The sequence below is a fragment of the Lepidochelys kempii genome, chromosome 14 (assembly GCF_965140285.1).
Source record: "Lepidochelys kempii isolate rLepKem1 chromosome 14, rLepKem1.hap1, whole genome shotgun sequence".
Taxonomy (NCBI): domain Eukaryota; kingdom Metazoa; phylum Chordata; order Testudines; family Cheloniidae; genus Lepidochelys; species Lepidochelys kempii.
In genome coordinates, this window is record NC_136393.1 from 30637462 (window position 1) to 30664144 (window position 26683).

Below are 26683 nucleotides of genomic sequence, written 5' to 3' on the forward strand. Positions count from 1 at the left end.
CACGCCTTCCTCCGCCGCTTCCGAGGGCTCCAATACGACTGGCAGCTCTTTTTTCTTCACCCAAAAGGTCTTCCACAAGACCTCTCAGAGCTGCCGGTCTTCTACCAGGCCATCCTTCAGACCTGGAAGCTCTTTTCAGCAACCAGGTCCGTTGTGGCCACCAAGGAAGCAAACCTTCTCATGGAGCCCCTGCTACACAACCCCGAGCTACATGTACAGGTGCTGGAGTCTCCCTCCGTGCGCCGGAGGCTGGTCCTGGCAGAAATCACAAGGGTCGGAGACCTCCTGGACTACGACAGGGGGGATTGGGTGGGTCCCCTTCGTTTGGTCAGCCCATGGGGATCTCCACCCTTCCGACCCCCCTGTGCGTACTCCGAGAGGTGGGCACTGCCTTGTCACCCCTTCTCTTGTCTTCCTGCTGCAGGCCCTGCGAGAGGGTGCTCCCTGCCCACCCCTCACCCCGGGCCCTCTGGACCTTTTTATCAGGCCTAGCAGCACCACCTATTGGAGAACCCTGGAGGGGGGTGGGCACAAGCCCGCCCACTTCTAAAGGCCCCTCCCCCAGCCTAGCGGGAGGGACCACTGGACCCAGGAACCATTGCAAGCGGAAGGCTTGATCTCTGCTCTCTCCAGCCGATGCAGAGGCCCCCTGGAAAACCAGGAAGGGGGCCGCCGACACCGAGCCTTCTGTCTTGCCCTCGTGTGTACTCCATCCACCCGTGCCGGCTGGGGAAGACATGGCATCACTGGAGGGTAGCCCGACTGAGAAGGGCCATCTCCTAGCGGCCCGGCTACTGCGGCCCAGGATCCTGCATCTGCCCCTCTCCCCGACCCTACTCCTGACCCCTGCCCTTCCCCTGCTGCCAACCCTGTCCCTATCCCCTCCACCTCCCGCGATGCTATTGCTGCCCCTGGGGCCATCTCCCTCCCTTTCCCGGATGACCACCAGGCAGTGATCTTCGTGTTTCCCTGTCCTGACCCACTAGGGGCTGCTATTTTCCCTCCACTCCCCCCTACTGAGCCAGGGTCTGAGGTGGGCCGTGTGGTGCCAGTCCATCAGGGGCCACGTTGGGGGTCCACCCCTTGCCTGCCCATCTCGGTGGGCCACGGGGCTGTGCCAGGGAGCTGTGGGAGTTTCTCGAAGACGTCCGTGGCTCCCGCAATAAGGTGCAGCTCGCTCTCCAGCGATGGGGGGATTTTCATTAAATCCTCTGGGCCGCAAGGGCCCTCATGGGGGAGGGTAAAAGGACCAGGAAGCAGGCTGCCTTAGCCTACCAGTGGCTCCGTGGCTTCTGTGTCTCCTTGCTCACCTATGGGGTAGGTGAGCTTCCTTCTGCCAGTTGTGTGCATCCTCACCAGCAGTGCTTCCATTGACTTAAGAGTGGAGCGCAGCTACACGGCACTGAGAGCCTGGGCTCCCAGCTCTCTGTGGACCTTGCAGCTGGGAGCTTCACGAATAGAGACAGAGAGACCTCCCCGCATCACACCATCCCCTAGCCCAGTGGGTAGGGCACTCACCTGTCAGGTGGTCGATCCCTCCTCCCCCTGAGGTGAAGGAGGGACTTGAACTGGGGGTCTCCTACCATGAGGCCTCCTGTGGGTGCCCAGCGTTGTAAGGCAACTCACTACCCGCTGTCCTTGGTGTGAGGCAGTCTTGGCTGTGCCTGCCGGGGGTCAGCTCCCTGACTCAGCCAGCCTCTGGCAGTACAAGCAATTCCTCACAGACCCTGCTCTCTCGGTACAGGCTAGCGATAGGCACACTCCAAGCATCTGCTGCAGCCTCCAGCCCCTGATCAGCTGGGCACCCACATAATTCCTAGATCCTCTGTTCCGAAATGAACACACACCCCAGCTTGCCAATTTCACCTCAGGATGATCACTCCGCTCCACACACAGCACTTAGATTTGTTTATAGGGAAAGCAAGCACAAGTTTATTTACCAAAGAACAGAGACTCCAATGACAGCAAGCAGAAATACTGGAAACAAAGGGTTACATATAAAATAAAATTAAAACACTCTGTCTAAAACAACCAACAAGACATGGTCATGTCATATAGAGCAAAAGCTCTCCTCAGATCCTTCCAGCGTATTACAGCCAGGCTTGGCTGTGATCTTCCATTCATGAGACAAGTCCTGCTGCCCTCATGCCACCTCAGTGGAAAGATGCAGAGTTTGTCTCTGTCCCTATAGCTATGGTCCCTAAATTCACTGTCTTCCCTTGCAGAGACCATAACCCCTGCTGCTTGTGATCTCCTGTCTAGGGTCTCGCCTGGAGACTTACAATCACTTGATTAGCATTTGGCTCAGACTGGGAATGGGCATTGAGTGAGAAGTATACATCAGTGTACAGGAAGACAGACTGATAGGAAAACATCCTCTGCCTGAAAGACACTTGGTTATTAACTTCTCATGACTGGCCCCAACTCACAGACCTTAAGAGCATAATTTTTGGTAACTATACACATAACTTCTCACTTATTTTCCATACATACATCTCACAAGGATCATGAGGACCAGCATGACACAGGCTTTCAGTGGAGACCTTGCGTGAAGCTCTTTGGTGAACTAATCCGTAGATACCAGACCTTGCGGGTCCCTCTAACACTTATGCAACTTTGTGTCCTCTGCCAGCTGGCACCAAGAGGACCCTGGGTCATACCCACATCCCAGGTGAGTACCTTAATCACTGGGTGAACAGTTAAGAGCAGGGGGTCTTCCCCACAGGAGTGTGCTGGGCTTTGTGAATCCCATTCTTAGGTACCCATCTCCCTCCATTCATTGTACAGGAAACCTGAGCATGTAACTCAGACTTTACGAGTCCCAGGGATTTTCTAGGAGCCACTGAGCATCCCAACATCTCTGTCCATTTATGAATCTAGCCCCAGGGAAGAGCTGCTGTACATTCTCTACCATTTAAATTAGTTAGCAGAAAGTTTATGCCAGATCACTGGAGGGCAAGGACCTAGGTGTTTAATGTGACAAACGCTGAATGCGCTGTGGCAGGACCCTCCCAATCCACCCAAAACTTTGAGAGCAGGGAAATAAGAATTTAAGGGGAAAGTCTCCTACGTTTACATTGTTTACAGGACTTTTGATAACACCCTCCAACACTCCAGAAACTTTCACTAATATCTGACACAGATCTCAAAACACACTGCACACCCAAACTTCACCATATCAACCCTCTCATGCAAAGTCTTAACATGGATCTCATGGGCTTTTACATCACTTGTATCAACAGGTCGCAAACCTAGCCATCCCCCATTCCATGCATTTGGGGATGTATCCAGTCATACCCCTGCTGAAGTCACTGTCATTACCAGATTGGAGTCCATACTAATATCACCCCCTCAGACTTTTTCATTCACATGCAAGGGCTCACTCACACCAGCTCCTCTTTCCATTGTGTCCCTTGAAGGAGAATGGACACAGCTGCCTGGACTGGTGCTGGGGAAATGATGTTACCAGTGGCAGCCACTCCCCTCCTCCCCTGGTTCTGCTCTATGCACGGCCCCGTGTTCTAATCCCACATCACTGCATGACTGGTAGGTCTGTCAATGAGTCACAGCCAGGGACTCAAAGCAACCAGAGACTCTTTGGTTGTCCATCTTCCTCTGCTCCCATCACTTTAAGTGTCCATTTCACCTTTTCTCTTCTTCTTCTTAACCAGGAGACCCATCCACTGGTCCCTCACTTCCCCTGAGCTCTTCGCTGTGTCTGCCAATCCCATCCTCATGGCCAGGGCTCGCACAGCATTGTCCTAATTCACTAAGAACGTCAGGGACTTGTTCTTAAATAAAGGCCAAGAGATGACAACAGTAAAGTTGCTGTAAAAGCTGCACACTGGGCCCTCTGTGTCTAACCAGACACAAGAAGGTGGTAGCCCTCCAGCAGGAAGCAGAGGCCTTGACAGCAAGGGCACACAGAAAACAGAAGCGCTGCTGACACCAGCAGATCTCAGTGGTTCCCCACAGTGTACACCCACCCCAACAGATATAGTGACTCACAGACCATCTCCTCTCCCAGACATGACTGCAGGGCCCGCTTCCCCTCACCTCAACATCCTTGGGAAAACCACAGCAATCCTTCATCTGGGGAAGGAATCCTAAGAAGATGCCTAAGGCTATTTTAAAGCAACACAGGAGCTGAAAACAAGAGGGAGGAGCCAGACAGCTCTCTGTAGGCCACAGTCTGAGCAATGAATTACAGCCATGACTAGGTTCCCTTCACATGATAAGCATGTTCTCTTTCGTGGGACCATGGAGTCATACAAGTCTTGGGGATCCTGGAAACCCTCCTGTCCCCTTCAGAGACAGGCAGGCTGTGAACACCCATTTTCCAGTCCTTGTGGGAGGTCATGGTCCCTCAGAAGAAGAGAGACAGAGACAAGCAGGAGAGACCCACGATGGGGCATAGACAGTGGCTTCTCTGGTCTGTTCACTTTGCATTTAAACGTCTCTGCAGGAATATAGGAGTCATGCAGGGTCAGAGAGACTAGGATATCAGAGGCCGGAGAAGCTCATTTCATGAGACCCGAAGCCATGTGCCACCTGGCGTCTCAGGAATAGAGAGTGAGTTGGGAACCTACACCCCAGACCCAGAAGAAAGGGTAGATTCTCTCCCCCGTGAATGAGGTTGGTGGGAAAGTAAAGATCGGGGCCTCGCTATCAGCATTGAAAAATGCCACCTGCCCCTGTTCACAGTCCAGAGACACCCGGATCCTGCTGGGCACGCAGCTCAGAGAGAGGGGGTTTGGAGGGGAGGTGAGAGCCTGGAACTGGAACCCCCACCTCTGCACAGCCCAGATCCCCCGCTCAGGTGCCGCACTGAGCTCCTCCTTTCTCTTTACAGACTCTCGGGCCACCCCCACAGCCCAAGCTGTCCCATTCCCCACCTCTACCTCCCAGCAATGTCTCCCTGTGGTGAATCCCTCACAGCCTAGCACACAAGGAGATGAATCAAATCTCTGAGGATGTTCAGGGCGGTTCAGCCGTATGATGTTCCAGGTCAAAATTTTCCGATCCACAGACAGGAGGAGCCGGGGATGAGCTGTGTCTCGATCCAGAGTCACACTCGCTGGGGAGAGAAGCAGAGCACTTCAGGCAGAGCTCAGCTCCCCCAGGAGAGCCCAGCCCAGAGGAAAGGTTTTGGGGGGACAGCCCCTCAAACCAGGGGAAGGGGAAAAGGTGAGACAGTTCTGAGCGGCCCATCCGCTCCATTTTTTCTCATTAAATATGAAAAAGGAACCTGGGGTGGGATTTTCAGGAACACCTAAGGGAGTTAGGAGCACAAGGCCCATTGGCACTTGACTTGTGCTCCTGACTCCCTTAGATGCTCCTGACACTCCCACCCAGAAATATCCATGAGCACTGCCGGGGCAGAGTAAAGGGCGTTTGGGGGCCAGTCAGTGAGACTGTTTCTGTGTATTGGGTGTGTGTGAACTGGCTGCTTAGGCTGATGTCAGGATCTGTGGGGCACAAGGAAGCCAGGCCCCCACTCAACTCGATGAGGTATTTCTGCCCTGTCACTCAACGGCTTTGGACAACACCTGATCGGTTCCAGACCAGATGGGCCTAGTTGAGTCACAAATGGGCAGAATCCTGCTGACTTTGGGGACAATCAGAAAACTGGAAAAGCCCAGTTTCCACTAAAATCAGGCCCTCAGAGGCCCAGGGTGATGTGGGCAGAGGAATCTCTCTGGCTCCCCCTGCTGCCACCTATGACAGGTAGCTGCTAGGGGGTCGCACACTGCATTGCTTATGTAGGCTGAGCTGTATGCCCAGCTGGGCCCCTCTCCCCCAGTACAGCCCATTCCCACAGGGAGGCCCCTTACCCTCACTCTACCCAGCCCCCAAGAAGGACCTCCTGCTTGCCCACTCCAGTCAGTCCCCCCATGACCGCCAAGCTGGTACCCTCACCCCCCATCCCATCCCAAATTTCCATCCATGCCTTTCACTCCCACTCTGACCAGCCACGCCCCTAACTCCCCACTCCAATCAACACCCACCACATAGGTGGGTCTCACCTCACACTGTCCAGGCCCCCTAGCTGGAGTCTTCATTCCCTCCCCACGCTGGCCAGACCCCACTAGCTGGGCCCCTAACCTCCTCTGCACCCCAGCCAGCCCTCCTAGCCATTCTGGCTAGCCCCAATAGTCAAGCCTCCATCTGCACGGAAAAACTGGATAAAAAAACAGAGCTCAGCCTACATGAGCAAACGTGTGACAAATTAGTGATGTAATCGTACCTTGTGGTTTCCTTAGAATCTAATCATTTTTATATTGTTTTAGTGTGCTGTGTAATTTTCTCTTTCTTTCTTTCTTTCTTTCTTTCTTTCTACTTTAACAACAAGTAAACAAAGATATTTTGGGGGGAAAGTGTCTTTCCTTCTAATTTAGTAATAAATAAATAAATAAATAACAATAATAGCAACTCCACCTGGAAATGTACCCTTTCCATCTGATCCCATGGATTTCCCCTTTCCTGTCTTCAGTTCCAATGGCAGAGAGTCTAATGGAAGGAACAGGTGAAAGAGACAAGACTTCAAGCTGTCGTGTTTATGGGGCGTCCCTGCTCTTTGTTAACATAACTGCATTTTGGTTATGAGAGAAAAACTGATGGAGCCAGACATAAAGACAGACAAAGCAGTGCAGAAAGAGCCACATTCATTTTTCCAGTGTGGCTAAGTTAAAACTGATCAGAAACTTTGCCTTTTCCCTCTGATGGCAGTGTAACCCAGCGGTCAGTGTGTTTTGTCTGTGTATGTGCCCAATCGACAGAGAATGCAAGTCTGCGACAGCCGCACCAAGTTCCTTAGTTCAAGCTGTCGAGGCTCCTGTGCTCAGCTGGGAGGGTGCTTAGTTCCATCCCTATGTCCTTGGTTTGATTCCTAGGGTTGGCCATGATAGTGGCTTTCACATAAGAAGGGACTTATCTGGCTTTGAAGCATTGGGGACCTCAGCTGTTTGGGATGCGCTTTGTCTGTCAGCAGAAGTATATAACCCACTGGCAAAAGTGGTGTGTCCCACCTCTGATCTACAGATGATGTGAGTTTGTTATAACACTCAGGTAGGAAGCTTGGCTCCAGGTAAAGTTCTCGGCACTCATGATTTTAGCTCTGAAGCCCTAGTTCAATCCCTGCTGTGTTGGCCAAGCTAGCAGCTGTCACAACAGCATGTCAGTGCACTTTACTGTCACTCAGCAAGTTACATCACCATCCAGAGAGACAGCATCTACGTTTGTAAAGACAGGGAAAGTGAGGCTCACAGAGATCAAGGACTAGATTTTTTTCTTCAAGCATGGCTGCTTCTTTATGCTGTAGAAAGAACTGATATTTTCTTTTATAAATTCCCTCAATTGTTTCATCTCACTGCTGTCCCCACTGTGGGACAGAATTATCTCTAGGACTGAGCAGAGACTAGTTTTCCCATCTCTTAAATATTTTAGAAAGTTCAAAAATTTTCTCCATCTCAAACTGGGACAAAAAATTGAAGTCTTAAAAATATTTGGTAACTCAAAACAGGGGAAAAAATCAGTTTAGGTGAATGAAAATGTTTCATTTTGAAAGTTCCCAAACAATTCCTTTTTAATTTTCACCTTCTTTCTAACTTTTTTTAAAGTCTAAATCAGCTGAAATTTTACAACAAAAAGGTCATTTCAAATTTTCCTTTAAAAAATGTCAACATGAAATATTTTGACAACTATGATACTTATTTTCCCCCACAACATTTATTTGTGTTGGGACATTTGTTGAAACTGATCCTGGCTCATGAACAGTTTCAGTTTTGACATAGCAGCATTTTTCAATGAAAAAATGTTTGATCAAAACCTTCCCTATCAGTTCTAATGATCCCCATTTTAAAGATGGGGAAACTGAGGCACAATGCATGACACATTTTTCAAAAGTGAATACTTAAAGTTAGGAGATGAGCCTTTAAATGCAGGGGTATTGGACAGATATATTCACTCCCCAATATCCATTACCGCTGTGGAAGGAACCAGGATTTGCCCAGTTAGTTCGTAGTTAGCTTCTGTCTGTAACTATTGCCCAAGGAGTTAGCAGTGGACTCACAGCCCTTTGGACCAGCCCACAGTGGGGCCTGCTGGCCCTGGGGAACACAGGGCTGTTTGGGAACAGTGGGAAACCCATCTGTGAAGGGATTCTCCTTTCCACTGGGGCCCATATACACTGCATTGTAAATAGGCCAAGAACTGCCTCAGTGCAGGCACTGGCTGAGACAGTCACACACATAGGCGCCAACTTCTGCTCACACCGGTGGGTGCTCGACCCCCCTCTGCTCCTGGCCCCACCCCGACTCCACCCCCGCCCCACCCCCATACCAACCCCTTTCCCGAAGTCCCTGCCCCAACTCCGCCCCCATTCCGACTTCTTCTCCAAATCCCAGCCCCAGCCCCACCTCTTCCCCTTCCCCGCCTCCTCACCTGAGCGCACCATGTTCCCGCTCCTCCCTCTCCCTCCCAGACCTTGCTACGCCACCAAGCAGCTGTTTGGCGGCAGAAAGCGCTGGGAGGTAGGCGAAGGAGCAGGGACATGGCGCGCTCAGGGGAGGGGGAGGAGGCAGAGGTGAGGTGGGGAGGTGAGGTGAGGGGAGCTTGGCTGCCAAACCCACAAATTTTTCCCCATGGGTGCTCCAGCCCTGGAGAATCCACGGAGTCAGGACCTATGGTCACACAGCCCAGCAGAAGGGGCAGGCCCAGGCCAAAGGGAACTCTGCTGCACTGACTCTGGCCAGGGCTGCTACACACAGGCAGCAGCTCTTTAGACAGCCCCCTGTCCACTGGGGATTCTCTTAGCCCTAATCCAAGAGGCACAGCAACCTCAGCCTGTAGTTTTGACCTGCGGGAGAAGGGCTAAGCGTCCCTCTCCGTAGAATGTCGCTGAGTAACTCATTTGGGGTTATTCTGCTGGCTGCTGTGAGGTGGCTGCTGTCTCCTCCTCCAGTCACAGAGACTCCTCTCAATGTCCCCTCCTAGCTCCCTTCCTGGTACCTTTCAGTTTGTTCAGGGTCAGCTTTACAGCAATATTTTTCTGACAGAAATGGCTGAGGCTCCTTTCCAGATCAGAAGAAGCCTCCAACCGCTGCTGGAACTTCTCCTCCTCAGACCTAGAGAGAAAAAAAAACATTTCTTTGTGCGATTTAGTGACAGCAGCTGGCCTGAGGACCTGGAGTCTAAGGGCCTGTATCTGTGGGGAATTTTCTAGCAGAAGTATATGCCTATGGTTATATCACTGGAGCTCTGCCAGGAAACCCCCTGGGTCGACAATCTTATCCAGCCTCTGAGCAGGCACAGCCCAGGCAATGGCAGCACAAGCTTTCTACATAGTGGCCACTGATGTGCTTCAGCACTTACCTGGAGACCAGCTCTAGGGTCGAGAAGGGAGTTGTCTCCACGGCTAGTTCAGTCCTTGGCCTTTATCTTCTATGAGCCAGGATAGTCCCATGTTCTTGTATTTATTACATGGTGGGCATCTGCCCCCTAGGAACTGGTCTGAGAGCCCCACTTGCCCATTCCTAAAATGACTTCACCCATGTCACCAAACAATAAATTAGGTGGTAAGTGTTCTGATCACTGCTGACCTGGGCAAAAGAGAAGCCAATGACTGTGAAAGGTGGTGAAAGACCCATATTCCATCCCCAGACTCCTGAGGCAGCCAGTCCCCTAGAGATGGATGTTACCATGTTTAGGGTAATAACCCTTCCCCTAGGACTCCAGTCCTGTATAAAAGGATAATACCCCAGGGTTAAGGGTCAACACAGGGAGATTGGTCTCTGAAATGTGACCCTGCCCCACACATTGTGCTGTTGTGCCCTGGGAAGATGTACTAATAAGATTCCCGAGCCCCTTTCCAGTGCTGAGAAGCATGAGGGGGAGTGAGAAGGAGCCACTTACCTGTTCATGGTGCTTCTGATATCCTAGAGGGGAGAGAGAGAAAAAAGGGAGCTCAGTCCCGCTTGCCCCACACTGGGCATCCCTCCTGCTCTGGAGGGGACTCACTGTACCGTTACCACTTCTGTTCCAGAGGGAATTTTTAGGAGAAAGTTTGCAGCTTTAAACAATTTGATACATTTATTTTCCAAGGCTCATGATTCAGGAACCTGCCTCTCCCTGTTTAGGGATCTGAGGGGGGTTTATAATGTCCTCACCTGCAGGAATTCCCTGGCTGGTTGCCTGCACTTCCCCTCCAGCTCACTGATCTGCTCACTGAGATGGGAAATCTCCTTGGAGAGTTTGGTGACATTTTCATCCTGCAGCTTCACAATCTCCTGGTCCAGCTCTGCCAGCCGGGCCAGCAGGAGTCGCTCTTGTTCCCTCAGGAACTGATGCAGCTGCTCAAACTCAGACATAATCTTCAGTCTCTCAGCTTCTGTCTGTTTCTGTAATAGACAAAAAGAAACAGAGAGAGGCTGGTCAGGGTCCTAGAGAGGAGTCATGGGTCAGGTCATAAAGCCCTGGGTGTGAGGGAAGGAGCATTTCTCTGCAACCCCTGAGAATTCAATACCTAACACTTGAATGTGCCCTGTGGTCACAAGGGAGAAGATTTTCCCACAGGTTCCCATTTGGACCCTATCTCCCTTCGAAGGGAGGTTTTTGTGTCTCACATGAGGAGGAATTTCTGTGTCTATTGCCTTCTGGAGATCCAGGTCCATGGCAGCAAGGAGTGCAGTTCAGCCAATATTGGCAGAGACTTCGGAGAGAGGCCAGGGGAGAAAGAAAAACCAATAGAACAAACAGATGAAAAAGCAGCAATATTGTAACTTGGAAGACAGGATCTCCACAAACTGTATTGAGACACAAAGAGAGAGAATTCCACCAAACACACAGAAATTGATTCTCTCCCCCCTCCCCCCCACACAGAAAAACCCACAAAGAACAGACAGCTATTCTACATTTCTCTTATCTTGCTCTCTGCTGCAACTGCGGGGTGGACAGCAGGGGAAGGTGCTTGGTCCTCACTCTGCTCTCTGGCCCCCTGGAGCTGTGTGGGTCCCAGGCCAAAATGCACTTTCAGAGTGGTGAGCTCCAAAACTTCCACACAGCCTCCCGGGGATTGTAGAACTGATCAATGAAATTGTTTTTAATTGTTCACTTTATTAATATAACTTCATAAGTAAAGTTTTATGAATGAAACTACATTCATTCATAAAACCAGGTACCCCAATAACTGGCTAATTGAGTTTCACTTTCAATCCAATTGCTGCTTAAATCGCTGAAACTTATACTGTTTCAACATTGTAACTTCTGCTCACTGTTTGTCATTCCTTACACTTGTCCATGTTGTAACCCAAACTCCATTTTAACTTGTCCCAAACTCCATTTTAAAATGCTCACTTCATTTTTGCAAAACCCTGCTGTAATTTTATTAGTGTAGTTTAAATGTGTGAATGAGGTATGTATGGATGATGAAATCAACCTCCAGCCCCAGACTGTCCTGATGAAATAAAGAGTAAACACCAAGGGCTGAAGATGCAGACAACAGCCCTGACAAAGTAAGGGGACTCCATCCTCCAAAGAAAAGAACAAAAGTACAATTGAAGAAACATCAAAGCCAGGTCCTAGGCTGAAAGTCATGTCTGCAATTGACAGGTGATCAATCACACTGAACCCAGAGGCAGCGTGACACAGCAAGACCTATAGACTCTGGATTCAAACTAAAGCCTACAAAAAGGATGGGTGAGATGGAAGACTTTGGAGAGTAACATTCTGCTGCCAACATGGAAGGGCATCAGTGCATGCCCACCAGAGACCCCGCTCTTCCTTGTGCCCGGCTTTCCTGGCCAGTTAGCAGCCACAAGCTATGAACCAAAGCCACGAACTCAAGCTACATTCAGGAATGGTAATTATACAGCAGCTGCAGAACATTTGGGGGGTGTGTGTGTATGTGCGTGTGTATATACATATGTGTTAGATATGAGTTATTGGTCTTAAATCAAATTGTGTTATTCTAATAAACATGACATCTTGTCTTGTCCCCTGAAACGATCCTGTGCAGTTTTGTCTGTATAACAGGATCCCTTATCCCTGTGTTGGGAACACTGGGGCATGGCCACTAGGTAACTCGAGGGGATGGAAGACCACAAGTGTCGATGAAGCCCCCTCGCACTAGGCCCCGGTGTCCTTGGCCCCCCCCTCCTGCCTGGAGGCACTCGCAGCAGCTCTGCGTGCTAGGCCCAAGTGTCCTTGGCCCCCCCGCCTGGAGGCACACACAGCAGTTATGCTGAGAATCTGCAACAGTATGTTGCAGAGTCAGACTGCCTGAAACTAAGCAAGGCCAAACAGGGGAGATATGGAAAAACAATGCTGAATAAAGCAGCTTTATGTATAGTTTAACAAATGATACAGAGAATCAGGGAACTAGCTGGGAACTGGATTGGCTGGCTATATGGATACTTGGAGCAGCTTGCTATTGGATAAGTATGCTGGGAAAAAGGATGTATAAAAGCCTGTGTAACTTCCTGCTCTGTGGTGCAGGATTTGAGATTTTATTCTCCCTGTACCTTTTTGCAGCTGCAAATAAACTTTTCTGCTTCTCCACCCCGTTGTGATTATTGGGTGCAGCACACCGGGTAACGAACCACTCAAGCTGTTGTTCAGCCTCTCGGCACTGGGTGCCGGCAACAGCTTTTGGCGTCCCTGGGTGGGCCACGAGGCTGCAATTTAGCCTTGCCCGGACCCCTCCTGGAGGTCAAGGATTGCGGCAAGAACCAACGCCCAGCGCGCACCGGTGAGTTCATCGGGGGCCTCGGAGGAGACGCGATTTGATCGACCCCAGAGGGCACAACGGTGCAATGCACTCATATAGTGGAGAAGCTGTTGTGGACCACGGTGAAGAACCGGTCCCTTAGACGTGGGGGAGGAGCAGCTGCAGGGCCACGGTGAAGAACCGGTCCCTTGGATCAGGTAGGATCCTTTTAAAATCCGGATTATATGCTCTGTTGAAACCTGGGGACGCCCAGAGTTACCCTGTAGGTATGGGACAGGAACAGAGCTCAGAGGTTAGGGCACGGTGTACGCCCCTAGAGTGCATTCTAGCAAACTGGAAGGTATTTGGTGCGGATCCGATGACTAAGAGCCAATTAAAACGATTCTGTACAGTTGACTGGCCTCAATATCAACTAGAGGACCAGGAGTGGTGGCCACCAGGAGGGTCAATTAATTACAACACGATCCTTCAGTTACTCCTGTTCTGTCAGAGAACAAGGAAATGGAATGAACATATGTATGCGCATTTGTTTCTGACTTTATGTACTCGACCAGATATTTTACAGCGCTGTAATCTGACTCCAACTGGTTTGGTAGCAGCTAATGTTAGTCCCCAGACCCCAACCCCCACTGTAATGGCAGAGCCGGTGTCCCCTTCGGCCCCCACACCTCCACCTTATAAGGGTAGTATGCCTCGGGTTACAGAGATTGCCCCCTCGGTGGTACTCTATCCTTTGCTTACCGAGACGGTTGTGGCTTGCCCAGGGGCAGACGGACGTCAGGCTACCACTATGCAAGTGTATACCCATGTGCCATTCAATCCAATAGACTTAGCAGCTTTTAAAACACAGGCTGGGGAATTCTCAACGAACGCAAGCAGGTTTATTTCAGTCTTTGAGGGGTGCCTCAGTAGTCACAAGCCGATTGAGACGACTGTAATATCCTCCTGAGAACCCTGTTGTCTGAGGTGGAGAGGGATCAGGTTACAGCTAAGGCAAGGGGAGCGTCAGCGTTCAAGTGAAAAAAAAAAAAAGGAATCTATCTGTCAAGTTCCTCTCCAAATAATTGTGAGCGGCTCAGGGCATTTCTGGGTATGGCAGGCTTTTGCAGAATATGGATCCCAGACTTTGGACTGTGGGCTAAACCCCTGTACGACTGTGTAAAAGGAGCAGATCATGACCCCTTCTATTGGACCCCAGAGGCTGACAGGGCATTTAAAATCCTGAAAAGAAAATTGATGGAAGCCCCAGCTCTGGGCCTGCCAGATCTCTCTAAGCCGTTTCAGTTGTATGTACATGAACGAAGGGGGGTGGCCCTAGGAGTGCTTACACAGCTGTTAGGAGCATGGAAGCGTCCTGTGGCTTATTTTTCTAAGCAATTGGATCAGGTTGCAAAGGGTTGGCCGGCATGTTTACGGGCGGTCGCAGCTACTGCCCTATTGCTTGAGGAAGCCGAGAAGCTAACATTGGGAGGGGTTATGCAAATCTATACTCCCCATATGGTCCGAGCCTTATTGGATGCAAAGGGAGGGCTTTGGCTCACCCAGGCTCGGATTGCTCTGTACCAGGCTAAGCTGTTAGAGAACTCTGAAGTCACCCTACAGCCTTGCCCCTCCCTTAACCCAGCCACTCTCTTGCCAGAAACAGAGGAACAGAAACATGACTGTTTAGAGATCATAGATGTCCAGTACTCCAGCCGTCCGGATTTAAAGGATGTACCTCTCCCAAATGCAGATTATGAGTGGTACACTGATGGTAGCAGTACTGTAATAGATGGGCAAAGGAGGGCGGGTTATGCTGTTGTGACCCTCCATGACACTGTGGAAGCTGAAGGTTTGCCTGCTGGGACCTCTGCCCAGCTTGCCGAACTAATAGCCCTGACCCGTGCACTTGAACTGTCAAAAGGAAAGCGGGTCAACATTTTTACTGATTCAAAGTATGCTTTTGGTGTGCTGCATGCTCATGCTGGCAGGGAAGCACTTATCCAGCTAATGGGAAAATACTTTATCACCTCCGGACTCCGACCCCTGGCTGCCCAGGTACAAGCGGACTGCTTAGTCTGCCAAAAGAATAACCCCCGACCGAGACATCCTGTGCCACCAGCTGCCCTAGAACCCACTCCGGGCCCCGGACAAGTGTGGCAAATAGACTTTACTGAGTTTCCCCGGACCCAAGGGTTCAAATATCTCCTTGTTATAGTGGATCGGTTCAGCGGATGGCCAGAAGCCTTCCCATGCCGTAACTGCACTGCCAGGACAGTGGCCCTCAAGTTTGTTAAGGAGATCATTCCTCGCTTTGAACTCCCCCTGTGGATGAAATCTGACAATGGGACACACTTCACGTCAAAAATCATTCAAAGCATCTCACATGCCTTACAGATCCCCTGGAAACTCCATACGCCCTGGAGACCGCAAGCCAGTGGTGTAATGGAGCGTACCAATCAGACCCTTAAACGGCATCTCTCAAAAGTGTGCCAAAAAGCCTCACTGCAATGGCCTGATGCTTTGCCCCTCGTCCTACTCCGTATCCGCGTTCTCCCAAAGGGTAGATTAGGGCTCAGTCCCTTTGAAATTATGTTTGGAAGGGCATGGCCCATGAATGGCACCCCGGTTCTGTCAGGGGAATGGGAGTTGGGTAATGTTTTTTTGTCACAGTATATGTGTTCCCTGTCTGCTGTTCTCTTGTCTCTTCACAGGTATACCAAGGATTCCCAGCCTCTCCCCTTGGACTCTCCCGTTCACTCCTTACAGCCCGGTGACTCTGAGCTTGTTCGCACCTGGAAAGACGAGCCTCTCCAGAAAAAGTGGAAAGAACCCTATACCGTCCTGCTAATCTCCCATACAGCGGCAAAGATCGAGGGACACAAGAACTGGATCCATCACTCTCGTCTGAAGGCAGTACCTGCCCCCTCGTCAGCAGAACAGTGGACCGTCCAACCTGCTGACTCCTCATCTAGTGACGATCTCGGGCTAAAGCTACTGTTTAAAAGACACAAATAGCGGGCACCTTAATGCTAAAATGGGCCCACCCAGGTACTGGAGACCCTGGGTTGGGAAGACTCTGGTAATAATTAATTGGGTAACATTGTTATTCTTTGTATTGGTATTTCCAAATTGTGCATATCGGGAGCATAACTCCTTTGTTTTGCTTGCGCACCATGTTGCTACTTTAACAAACCAGACTGATTGCTGGGTGTGTGCTCCAACTCCACTATCCCCCAAAACGGGAATGCCCCTTGACATGCTGCCCTTGACCCTAGCAGAATTAGCCACCACCAAAGAGCAGGAAAGAACGGACTCACCGTTCTGGAACAAGACCTCTTTACAGCAAGCCACCTATCAGGACCAGGAGTATTCAGTTGCAGTACTCACTGAGGGAGTGTTATGTTTACCCGAAACCAATCTGATCCCTATGGGCATCCTGTGGGAAAGAGCTCCTGTGTTATTACACAGCGGGCTAATGGGTATTGGATAAAGTGCATAGGCCGCTATACTGTAAGGCTGCAGATGGTACTTAAGAAAGTGGCCTTAGAGTTAGAGGACTCGGTTAGTAATTTAGGGTCAGCAGTAAAAACATTAAATAAAGAGGTACAGCAGCTCAGGACGTTTTCCCTCCAAAACAGGCTGGCTTTGGACTATCTCTTGGCATCCCAAGGAGGGGTTTGTGCCCTCATCGGGCCCCGATGTTGTGTATATGTAAATGATAGCAGTTATGAGATCTATGAAAAAGGAGGTACAGGCTGAAGCCCATGCCCGAGCCGGAGCACAGGTTGCCTATACTGCCCCAGAGAACAATTGGTTGCAAACCTTGTTTTCAGGCTGGGGTTTGTTGTCTTGGCTTGGTGGTTTATTTAGCCTGCTATTGAAATTTCTCTTTCCTGTACTGCTTGTATTACTGGTATTATGCTGTGCGGTATCATGTGTCAGGGCCCTTTTGCAAAAGTTAATAAGTCATTCTCTTCAGGGCTATCACAAAGTGCTTATGCAAAGTCATATTGTAAAGAAATAAGTAGCCCAAGTGAGAAAACTCAGAGCCAAGGCTGTTGAGTGTTCTCAAAGGGGGGAGTTGTTGGGAACACTGGGGCATGGCCACTAGGTAACTCGAGGGGATGGAAGACCACAAGTGTCGATGAAGCCCCCTCGCACTAGGCCCCGGTGTCCTTGGCCCTCCCCCCCCTGCCTGGAGGCACTCGCAGCAGCTCTGCGTGCTAGGCCCAAGTGTCCTTGGCCCCCCCGCCTGGAGGCACACACAGCAGTTATGCTGAGAATCTGCAACAGTATGTTGCAGAGTCAGACTGCCTGAAACTAAGCAAGGCCAAACAGGGGAGATATGGAAAAACAATGCTGAATAAAGCAGCTTTATGTATAGTTTAACAAATGATACAGAGAATCAGGGAACTAGCTGGGAACTGGATTGGCTGGCTATATGGATACTTGGAGCAGCTTGCTATTGGATAAGTATGCTGGGAAAAAGGATGTATAAAAGCCTGTGTAACTTCCTGCTCTGTGGTGCAGGATTTGAGATTTTATTCTCCCTGTACCTTTTTGCAGCTGCAAATAAACTTTTCTGCTTCTCCACCCCGTTGTGATTATTGGGTGCAGCACACCGGGTAACGAACCACTCAAGCTGTTGTTCAGCCTCTCGGCACTGGGTGCCGGCAACACCTGCATCCCAAGGTGCGCCGGGGCAGGGATAAGGGGTTCCTGAGGTGCTGGAGTACACTGCACCCGAAGCCCTGGGGATGCACTTCACTGCTCTGCAGCCAGCAGCAGCCAGGCTGGGGAGGGGGTGTGTGTGTTTTTCCTCAGATACCTTCATTTTATGTCAAATTTCAAAACAAACAGAGAAAAATAAATAAAAACCCAACACTTCACTGAACAGCCCACTTTAAACATTAAGAATTGCAAAGTTTCATGTTACTAGTTTGATGGCCTTGGAGCCTGATGTCCTAATTAGCCTCAGAACAGGGACACATGGGCATTTTCCTGCCAGCGTGACTCTGCCTAGAGCTGGGGAGCCCAATTCTCAGATTAGATGGTAGTCAGTACCGGATTTGCCATAGCGCTGGGTCCAAGCTCAGAAGGGGGACTATAGCACTTGCTTCCTCCCCTCTCGCAGCGCTGCAGAAGTTGAGGCTCTGAGGGCGAGCCTTGGAGCAGCAGGGATCGAGCATGAGAACTGAGAACCCAAGGGGCCCTGGGAGCTGTAGTTCCTTAGCCAGCTCCCTGCCTAGAGAGCCAGCCCTGGAGCAGGGAGGGAACTACATTTCCCAGCATTCCCTTGGCTGCTATCAACAGGAAAGGGAGGGGGAAAGAGTGGGGAAGCTGTGAGACCCCATGTGCTGCAGCTTGCTGTAGATGGGGAGCTGGCTGCTAGAAGGGGGTGGCATTGTGCATGGGGAACAAATATGCCCAAGGAGTAGAAGGTTTTGGCCCAGATATCACCCTTAGAAGACTTCCCCAGACTGGCTTAGGGATGCTGGTGTGACCTCACCTTGCAGCCCCCAAAGAAGGAACTGGGTGGAATGAATGGACAGTGCACCTCTCTATCTGAAGCCTAGCAGAGGAGGTCTGTGGACCCCATCAGGAGAAGTTAAAATGAAAAGTAAGGGAGGGGAGGCTCTACTAGAGGACCTGGGCAGCTTTAGGTACAGTACCAGGCACGCAGGAGGATCTCCCCTTCTGAGCCATGAAAGTGGCAATTGACTTTTCCTTTCCAGATTTATCCAATATTCAGAAAGGGAATCTAGTACATGCCTTCCAGATTTGAATACCCTCAAAATTCAGGAGTGCTCAAACTCAATCTGGGCAGCTGTTACTTCATTTCTCCCAAATCAAATGTACTGATCCGCTGTAATTTGCTGTAGAAAAAGTAGGATAAAATTGAGCAACAAATGCTGGGATCTTCCCAGTGCTAACTAGGACTGGAATTGCTATTTTCAATAGCCATTGCCATTTTTTTAGTTTTTGTTTGTTTAAACAGAAGACCATGATATTGCATAGGCAAATTCCCCACTGAAATGAAGAGTGGAAGAAAAGAATAACAAAGGCACCTCAGCTTTTCCTCATTTACGCAGGACAGGCTTACAATATGGATCAGATATCCTCCAATCACACAAGCCGAAAATTGTTCCACTTGACTGCAGTTCTGTAACCATGTGGGAACCAGTCCTGTCTGTGTTCTGTGCACATCCAAAATTCCTGCTGAATTCAGAAGGGCTGGCTTTGGTGACCTCATGTCCTGATGTTTTCAGCCCTGGTAAGCTAAGCAGGAGGCCTCTCAGCAAAAGTTAGGTGCTGTAGGAAGTGTTGCTTATTCACTAGGTTAATGTGAGCCCTTCCTGTTACAATAGTAAACCAGTGCAGCACAGAATGCACTTTGCTCCTGGAATCTAGAACGGGGTCCTTTGCTTCTATACACAGCCCATTAAAGACAATGAAAAGACTCCCACTTACTTCAACAGGCTTTGGACAGAACTGATTATACACAGGGTAACTCCACTGTCTTCACAGGGTCCTGGTCCCACAGCAGAGGGGGGCCATGTGAGCTTGTTGCAGAGCTGCTGCTCAGGGATGGGAACCTCCTGGCACTCCAGCCTCCAAAATCATTCAGGCTGCATTTTCTGCATGACTATGTGCTAACTGAGAGGTGCGTGGGAATTGGTGGCCTCTGCTGCAGGTGATGGGCATCTCAGGTACTTAAAGCCATGGCCTAGAGGAGGGAAGCGCCTAACTCCAGATTCTGCTGCAGTTTCCACGATATGCATCTGAGGAAGTGAGCTGTAGCTCACGAAAGCTTATGCTCTAATAAATTGGTTAGTCTCTAAGGTGCCACAAGTCCTCCTTTTCTTTTTGCGAATACAGACTAACACGGCTGTTACTCTGAAACCTAACTCCAGATTCTGCAGCTGCCTAGGGCCAGCGCTGAGAATTTAGAACCCCTAGTGCTGCCATTGCAATGTTCAAGCATGCTCAGCCTTGGAATTGTCACCCCTCCCTTGCTAGCAGCTGCAGCTATCTAGACAAGGAGTAATGGTCTCAAGTTGCAGTGGGGGAGATTTAGGTTGGATATTAGGAAAAACTTTTTCACTAGGAGCATGATGAAACATTGGAATGCATTACCTAGGGAGGTGGTGGAATCCCCTTCCTTAGAAGTTTTTAAGGTCAGGCTTGACAAAGCCCTGGCTGGGTTGATTTAGTTGGGGATTGGTCCTGCTCTGGGCAGGGAGTTGGACCAGAGGTCCCTTCCAACTCTGATATTCTATGATTCTAAGGCTGGCCTCTGGCAATTGGCCCCATGGCTGTAGCCAGAGAAGCTGCAGGTGGCTCTGTGACTACTGGGGGCCATTAAGCTAGGAGCAGATAAAGAAACTGGAGTTAACCTCAAGGAAAAGAGGTCACCAGTAGGAAAGGAATGTCAAGGGGGTGGTGGTGACCAAGTAGTAGACTAGCATGTAGATGGGAGCAGAGGGAGAAAGGCTGGTGACTTCAGGTTCCCAGGTGCTAAGTCCTCACTTTGGGGAAATGGTGTTTGCAATGGACAGTGCCCCTCTCTATCTGAAGCCTAGCAGGGGAGGTCTGTGGTCTGGCAGGATGAGTGCTGAGGGAGGGATTTGTCAGAATTGATCAGGTTGTGAAACTGGCTGTGAAACTTCTTTGAGCTGAGACCAAAACCACTTACAGTGACAGGTGACATAGGGTGGTACTGGAGACATGGCTATAGAAGGTCTGAATGAGGAAGGAGACAAATCTGTGGGGAGTTTGCCCCGCTCCCTGTGGACTCTGGTAAACCCACACGGGTGTACAGCTCAATGAGAAAAACTGGGGGCTGAGGGAGCTGTGTACGGCAATGCATGTGGTCACGCAGAGCTGTGTGATCAAAATGAAAAATGTCCCTGAGATTCAGCACCGGGTGTACTGGGGCACCAATGGCCCTGCCACTCCAGGCCCACACTCGGGGCCCACAAATATGTTTTGGCTCCAGGGCCCACAAAAGGTTAATCCGACCCTGACGGTAGTTCAGTATAAAACCTTCTCCCACTGCAGCCATTCTACTGAGACAGCCGTCAAAGTAGCCAATTATGCCATGTACGTACTCATGAGCTCCTTGTGGGGAGTCCCCAGCACTGCCACACCTAGGAAACAGGACGGGCAGTAGAGTTTTCCCAGTATGTACCACGTTCCTCGGCTAGAGTGATGACACAGGGAGGGGGTGCTAGGCACTCTGGGATAGGGTTACTTTGACTCGGGTCTGTGCACAGCAGTGCGGATGCCAGAACCCTACATTCAAGCATGAGTCAGAAAATCGTTAGCCTAGGGGTAAAGTGCCGTGTAGACACTTGTTGGGCTATGTTAGGGTTAACTAACAGACATGGGAAGCTGCTAATGTGCTGACATGGCATTAGGGGACAAAGGCAAAAGGAGGCAGTATTTCTTTGTTTAATACATAAGTTGCCATATTTTCCCCTTCCCTGTTGCTTGTAAGAATTAATAAGAATGCAGCTGCATGAGAAATGTAGCTGTTGAATATTGCCCTATGTGTGAAAGAAGGTAAAAGAAATGTTATCTCCCCCTCCCTTCCTTTCCCAGCAACATAAACAAGCCCTGGCTTATGGCCCCTTCCTCCCTCCCCTGAGAATTGCTGACCAGGGAGATTTGTGGCAACAAATTGTTGCAAAGAAATATACTTTCACAGTAAAAATGCCTGTGTGATATGCATAATGCTGTGCACAATAGATAGGGTTTACTCACAGACTGGGTGTTTTTATTACTTAATAAGGGGTTTTGGGGTGTTGTAATGGATATAGGCATGTACATACCAACTTAGACAAAAAGAAGTGTGCTGTAACTAATTCGGTGCTTACTGGATAATTGGGTCCAGGGGAACAAGTATCGCAATAAAGAAGCCTGTACTCATATCTGGCTCTCGGTCAACCTGCTTCATTTCTTCTAACACTCAAGCATGTGGTTAGAATCATAGAATATCAGGGTTGGAAGGGACCTCAGGAGGTCATCTAGTCCAACCCCTGCTCAAAGCACTGATACATTGCCTGATACAGGTCAGCTGACTCGAGTCTCACTAACCCTTGGCCTACATTGCTGCATAGACATACCCTTTAGTGTTATGCCAGCTGCTATAGTATACTTTCAGTTCAGGTTGATATTCCAGTGGACAGGGCACTGGATAGGGAGTCAGAAAAACTGGGTTCTGTTCCTAGCTCTGCTCCTTGGTGACCTTGGCAAGTCACTTACCCGCCTCATGCCAAAATGAGAATAATGATATTGACCTCCTTTGTAAAGAGCTTTGAGAGCTACTGATGAAAAATGCTACGTAAGACCTAGGTATTAACTATTAATATTGGGGTGCATCTCCCCTGTTGCACCGTGGTCTCCCCTCTGGCTGAGCTGTGGTGTATCTAGGGAGATAAACGTTGGCCTGTAAGAGAGACTGGAGACATGACACACAACTCCATTGGGGCTCTGTGGTAGCTCAAGTGGATACAGATTAATTTGGAACTGACCCAGAACTAAACATTTTCATTCAGTTTGATAAACTGAATTGAAACATTTCAGTATTTCTGAATCAAACCTTTTCTGAACTATCTCCAAGAGAAGTTTTGATGTTTTGTCCTGGATCCAAATGAAAATAAATATTGAAATATCAGAATTTCCCATGGAATGGAAATTCCATTTTCCAGTCAGATCTATTAATAACTATTGGCACCTACCAGATATTCCCAGCTTCTCTGTGTATCCGTCACTTTAATTTCCTGTAGTTTTTCTCTCTCTTTCTTCAGAGACATCAAATGGATCTGAATCTTTTTCTGAGTAGAAAAAAAAAAGTTTTAATTATTTGAGAGTTTATTTATTTACGTGGGAGGGCTGATTTGAGGAACAAAATCTATGTGTATTGTCATACTGGAGAGGGGTGATAGCTGCCAGCAAGTGTGTTTTGATCTATGGGTATTTGTAGAGTTTTTTTGAAGTTTATGGCTGTGCTAGCCCACTTTCATTCATGCTAAACAAGGGAGCAGTTCAGTGTCCATTTGTTTAGTGATAGCTGAAACAATAGATGCTACCACCCAAGTCGTGGGCCAGCATGGCGGCATGAGGCTGGAGTAAAAGCTGACCCACATGGACTGAGGAGTTTCCTGTGACCGACTGCAACCACAGGGGCTATGGATTGATTGGATGGCAGCTTTGTCAGTGTGTGTGTAGCAGATGCAGGTGGGGGGAACAGGAGAAAAGTAGCCAGAATAGCCAGGAGACAACCAAAGAAACATGGATAGTGTGGCCCAGAGTGGAAGACAAAAGAGGGAGTTTGTTTTGGGCAGAGTGCTGGCTGGAAAATCAGGCTTGGACTTCTGAGCAAGGAAACTGCCTTCTGTTGTTTGTGTCTGGTGTGTTCAGGGAAACAGAATTTTGTGTACATTGTTGAAAAATGAACATGATTGCACGCATCTAATACTCCATCAATTTCTCCTCCTACTGGAAATGACCTGCAAGGCCCTAAATTTTGTCTAATAGGTCAGGCCAAAAGGGATGACATTTTAAACACTTGTTGATCAGACAGACATTGAATGGAAACCAAGTTCCTTTTCCGTAACCTATTGGCATTACTGTAACCATCAGAATACAATAGAGCAAAATGGATACATTGGAGAAAGGTCTGATGTGTGAATTAAAGCTGGGTGACATTTTTTTCAGTAAATAATTTATTCATTGAAAAATTCAGTTTGGGGCCAACTGAAACTGTTTGTGAATTTGGGTCACATTTGGCGAACAGTTTCAGAGCAGAGGAGGGGAGGGAAAATACAGAAAGTCAAAATGTTTTAATATAACATTTTCAAAACAAATGTTACAAGTTTTTCATTTTAAAATTATGTTTGTTTTAAATTTAGTTAGATTTAACTTTTTTTTTTTTAAGGGGGAGAAGAAAAGGGGAAAGAGAGACAATCTCAGACCTAAAAGTGGCAATTCTTCAACAAAAAGACTTCAAAAACAGACTCCAACGGGAGACTGCTGAATTGGAATTAATTTGCAAATTGGATAAAATTAACTTAGGCTTGAATAGAGACTGGGAGTGGTTGAGTCATTACACAAAGTAAAACTATTTCCCCTTGTTTATTCTCCCCGCCTCCACCCACTATTCCTCAGATGTTCTTGTTAACTGCTGGAAATAGCCCACCTTAGAATCATAGAATCATAGAATATCAGGGTTGGAAGGGACCCCAGAAGGTCATCTAGTCCAACCCCCTGCTCGAAGCAGGACCAATTCCCAGTTAAATCATCCCAGCCAGGGCTTTGTCAAGCCTGACCTTAAAAACCTCTAAGGAAGGAGATTCTACCACCTCCCTAGGTAACGCATTCCAGTGTTTCACCACCCTCTTAGTGAAAAAGTTTTTCCTAATATCCAATCTAAACCTCCCCCACTGCAACTTGAGTCCATTACTCCTCGTTCTGTCATCTGCTACCATTGAGAACAGTCTAGAGCCATCCTCTTTGGAACCCCCTTTCAGGTAGTTGAAAGCAGCTATCAAATCCCCCCTCATTCTTCTCTTCTGCAGGCTAAACAATCCCAGCTCCCTCAGCCTCTCCTCATAAGTCATGTGTTCTAGACCCCTAATCATTTTTGTTGCCCTTCGCTGGACTCTCTCCAATTTATCCACATCCTTCTTGTAGTGTGGGGCCCAAAACTGGACACAGGACTCCAGATGAGGCCTCACCAATGTCGAATAGAGGGGAACGATCACGTCCCTCGATCTGCTCGCTATGCCCCTACTTATACATCCCAAAATGCCATTGGCCTTCTTGGCAACAAGGGCACACTGCTGACTCATATCCAGCTTCTCGTCCACTGTCACCCCTAGGTCCTTTTCCGCAGAACTGCTGCCTAGCCATTCGGTCCCTAGTCTGTAGCGGTGCACTGGATTCTTCCGTCCTAAGTGCAGGACCCTGCACTTATCCTTATTGAACCTCATCAGATTTATTTTGGCCCAATCCTCCAATTTGTCTAGGTCCTTCTGTATCCTATCCCTCCCCTCCAGCGTATCTACCACTCCTCCCAGTTTAGTATCATCCGCAAATTTGCTGAGAGTGCAATCCACACCATCCTCCAGATCATTTATGAAGATATTGAACAAAACCGGCCCCAGGACCAACCCTTGGGGCACTCCACTTGATACCGGCTGCCAACTAGACATGGAGCCATTGATCACTACCCGTTGAGCCCGACAATCTAGCCAGCTTTCTATCCACCTTATAGTGCATTCATCCAGCCCATACTTCCTTAACTTGCTGACAAGAATACTGTGGGAGACCGTGTCAAAAGCTTTGCTAAAGTCAAGAAACAATACATCCACTGCTTTCCCTTCATCCACAGAACCAGTAATCTCATCATAAAAGGCGATTAGATTAGTCAGGCATGACCTTCCCTTGGTGAATCCATGCTGGCTGTTCCTGATCACTTTCCTCTCATGCAAGTGCATCAGGATTGATTCTTTGAGGACCTGCTCCATGATTTTTCCAGGGACTGAGGTGAGGCTGACTGGCCTGTAGTTCCCAGGATCCTCCTTCTTCCCTTTTTTAAAGATTGGCACTACATTAGCCTTTTTCCAGTCATCCGGGACTTCCCCGGTTCGCCACGAGTTTTCAAAGATAATGGCCAATGGCTCTGCAATCACAGCCGCCAATTCCTTCAGCACTCTCGGATGCAACTCGTCCGGCCCCATGGACTTGTGCACGTCCAGCTTTTCTAAATAGTCCCTAACCACCTCTATCTCCACCGAGGGCTGGCCATCTCTTCCCCATTTTGTGATGCCCAGCGCAGCAGTCTGGGAGCTGACCTTGTTAGTGAAAACAGAGGCAAAAAAAGCATTGAGTACATTAGCTTTTTCCACATCCTTGATTATCCACCTTGATTATCACTGCAAAGGGTTTTCTCACCCACCCACCCCCACTCTCCTGCTGGTAATAGCTCATCTTAAGTGATCACTCTCCTTACAGTATGCATGATAAACACCCATTTTTTCATGTTCTGTGTGTATATAAATCCCCTCACTGTATTTTCCACTGAATGCAACCAATGAAGTGAGCTGTAGCTCACGAAAGCTTATGCTCAATTCATTGGTTAGTCTCTAAGGTGCCACAAGTACTCCTTTTCTTTTTGCGAATACAGACTAACACGGCTGCTATTCTGAAACCTGTCTTTAAAATCTAGACCTGAAGAAGAGCTCTGTGTAAGCTTGGAAGCTTGTCTTTTTCACAAACATAAGTTGGTCCAATAAAAGATATTACCTCACTCACTTGTCTCTTTAAAATCCAAAGCTGTTAACTATCACACTACATGATGGTGTCCTACCTTGTACTCCTGGGCAGCCTCCTCTGTGGGAACCACAGTGTGAGCTCTGTGCTCCTTGGATCTGTCACACACCAAGCAGATGGGGGTCTGATCCTCCTCACAGAATAGTTTCAGTTCCTCCCCATGTGTCTCACACACTCTCTCCCCTTCGGCTCCTTTTGCTGCCTGTAATCTCAGCTGTTTGGCAAGTTCTACAACATTTGCCAGCTGCCTATTGGGCCTGAAGTTTCTGTGTTGAAGGATTTCTCTGCACTGAGGGCAGGAGAAGTTTGCATCGGATCCCTGCCAGCACTGGGTGACACAGAGCCGGCAGAAATTGTGCCCACAGTCTAGAATCACTGGGGCTTTAAAATACTCCAGGCAGATGGGACAAGTAGCTTCCTCCTGAAGGCTTTCTACAGGGTTCTCTGTAGCCATGACTCTCTGTGGGGGAGTGTGACTGGGTAGCTGTGCAGTGCTTTCCTGAGCTCAGTCAGGTTTCCGGCTCCTCCTGCACCAGGAAGTGGGCGGGCTCTCTCGTGAAACTGACTCATGATGTCTTGCTTTGCTGGAAGGAGTCCATTGTTCAAGAGATAGCCCAAGGCAGTGGCTCTCAACCTTTG

The 26683-nt window shown here is 49.0% G+C and overlaps 1 protein-coding gene and 1 pseudogene across 1 annotated transcript; one reads left to right on the plus strand and one right to left on the minus strand.

Moving 5' to 3' along the window:
• Positions 1-26683, plus strand: part of LOC140898205 (uncharacterized) — a 203793-nt pseudogene that overhangs the window by 17203 nt on the left and 159907 nt on the right.
• Positions 1922-26533, minus strand: LOC140898224 (zinc finger protein RFP). Its single transcript, XM_073311750.2, has 7 exons — positions 26082-26533; positions 22450-22545; positions 10167-10397; positions 9913-9935; positions 9010-9125; positions 6439-6510; positions 1922-5077 (listed from the first exon to the last, which is right to left on the minus strand). The coding sequence occupies exons 1-7, from the start codon at positions 26496-26498 to the stop codon at positions 4560-4562; spliced, it is 1473 nt and encodes a 490-aa protein (XP_073167851.1). The 5' UTR covers positions 26499-26533; the 3' UTR covers positions 1922-4559.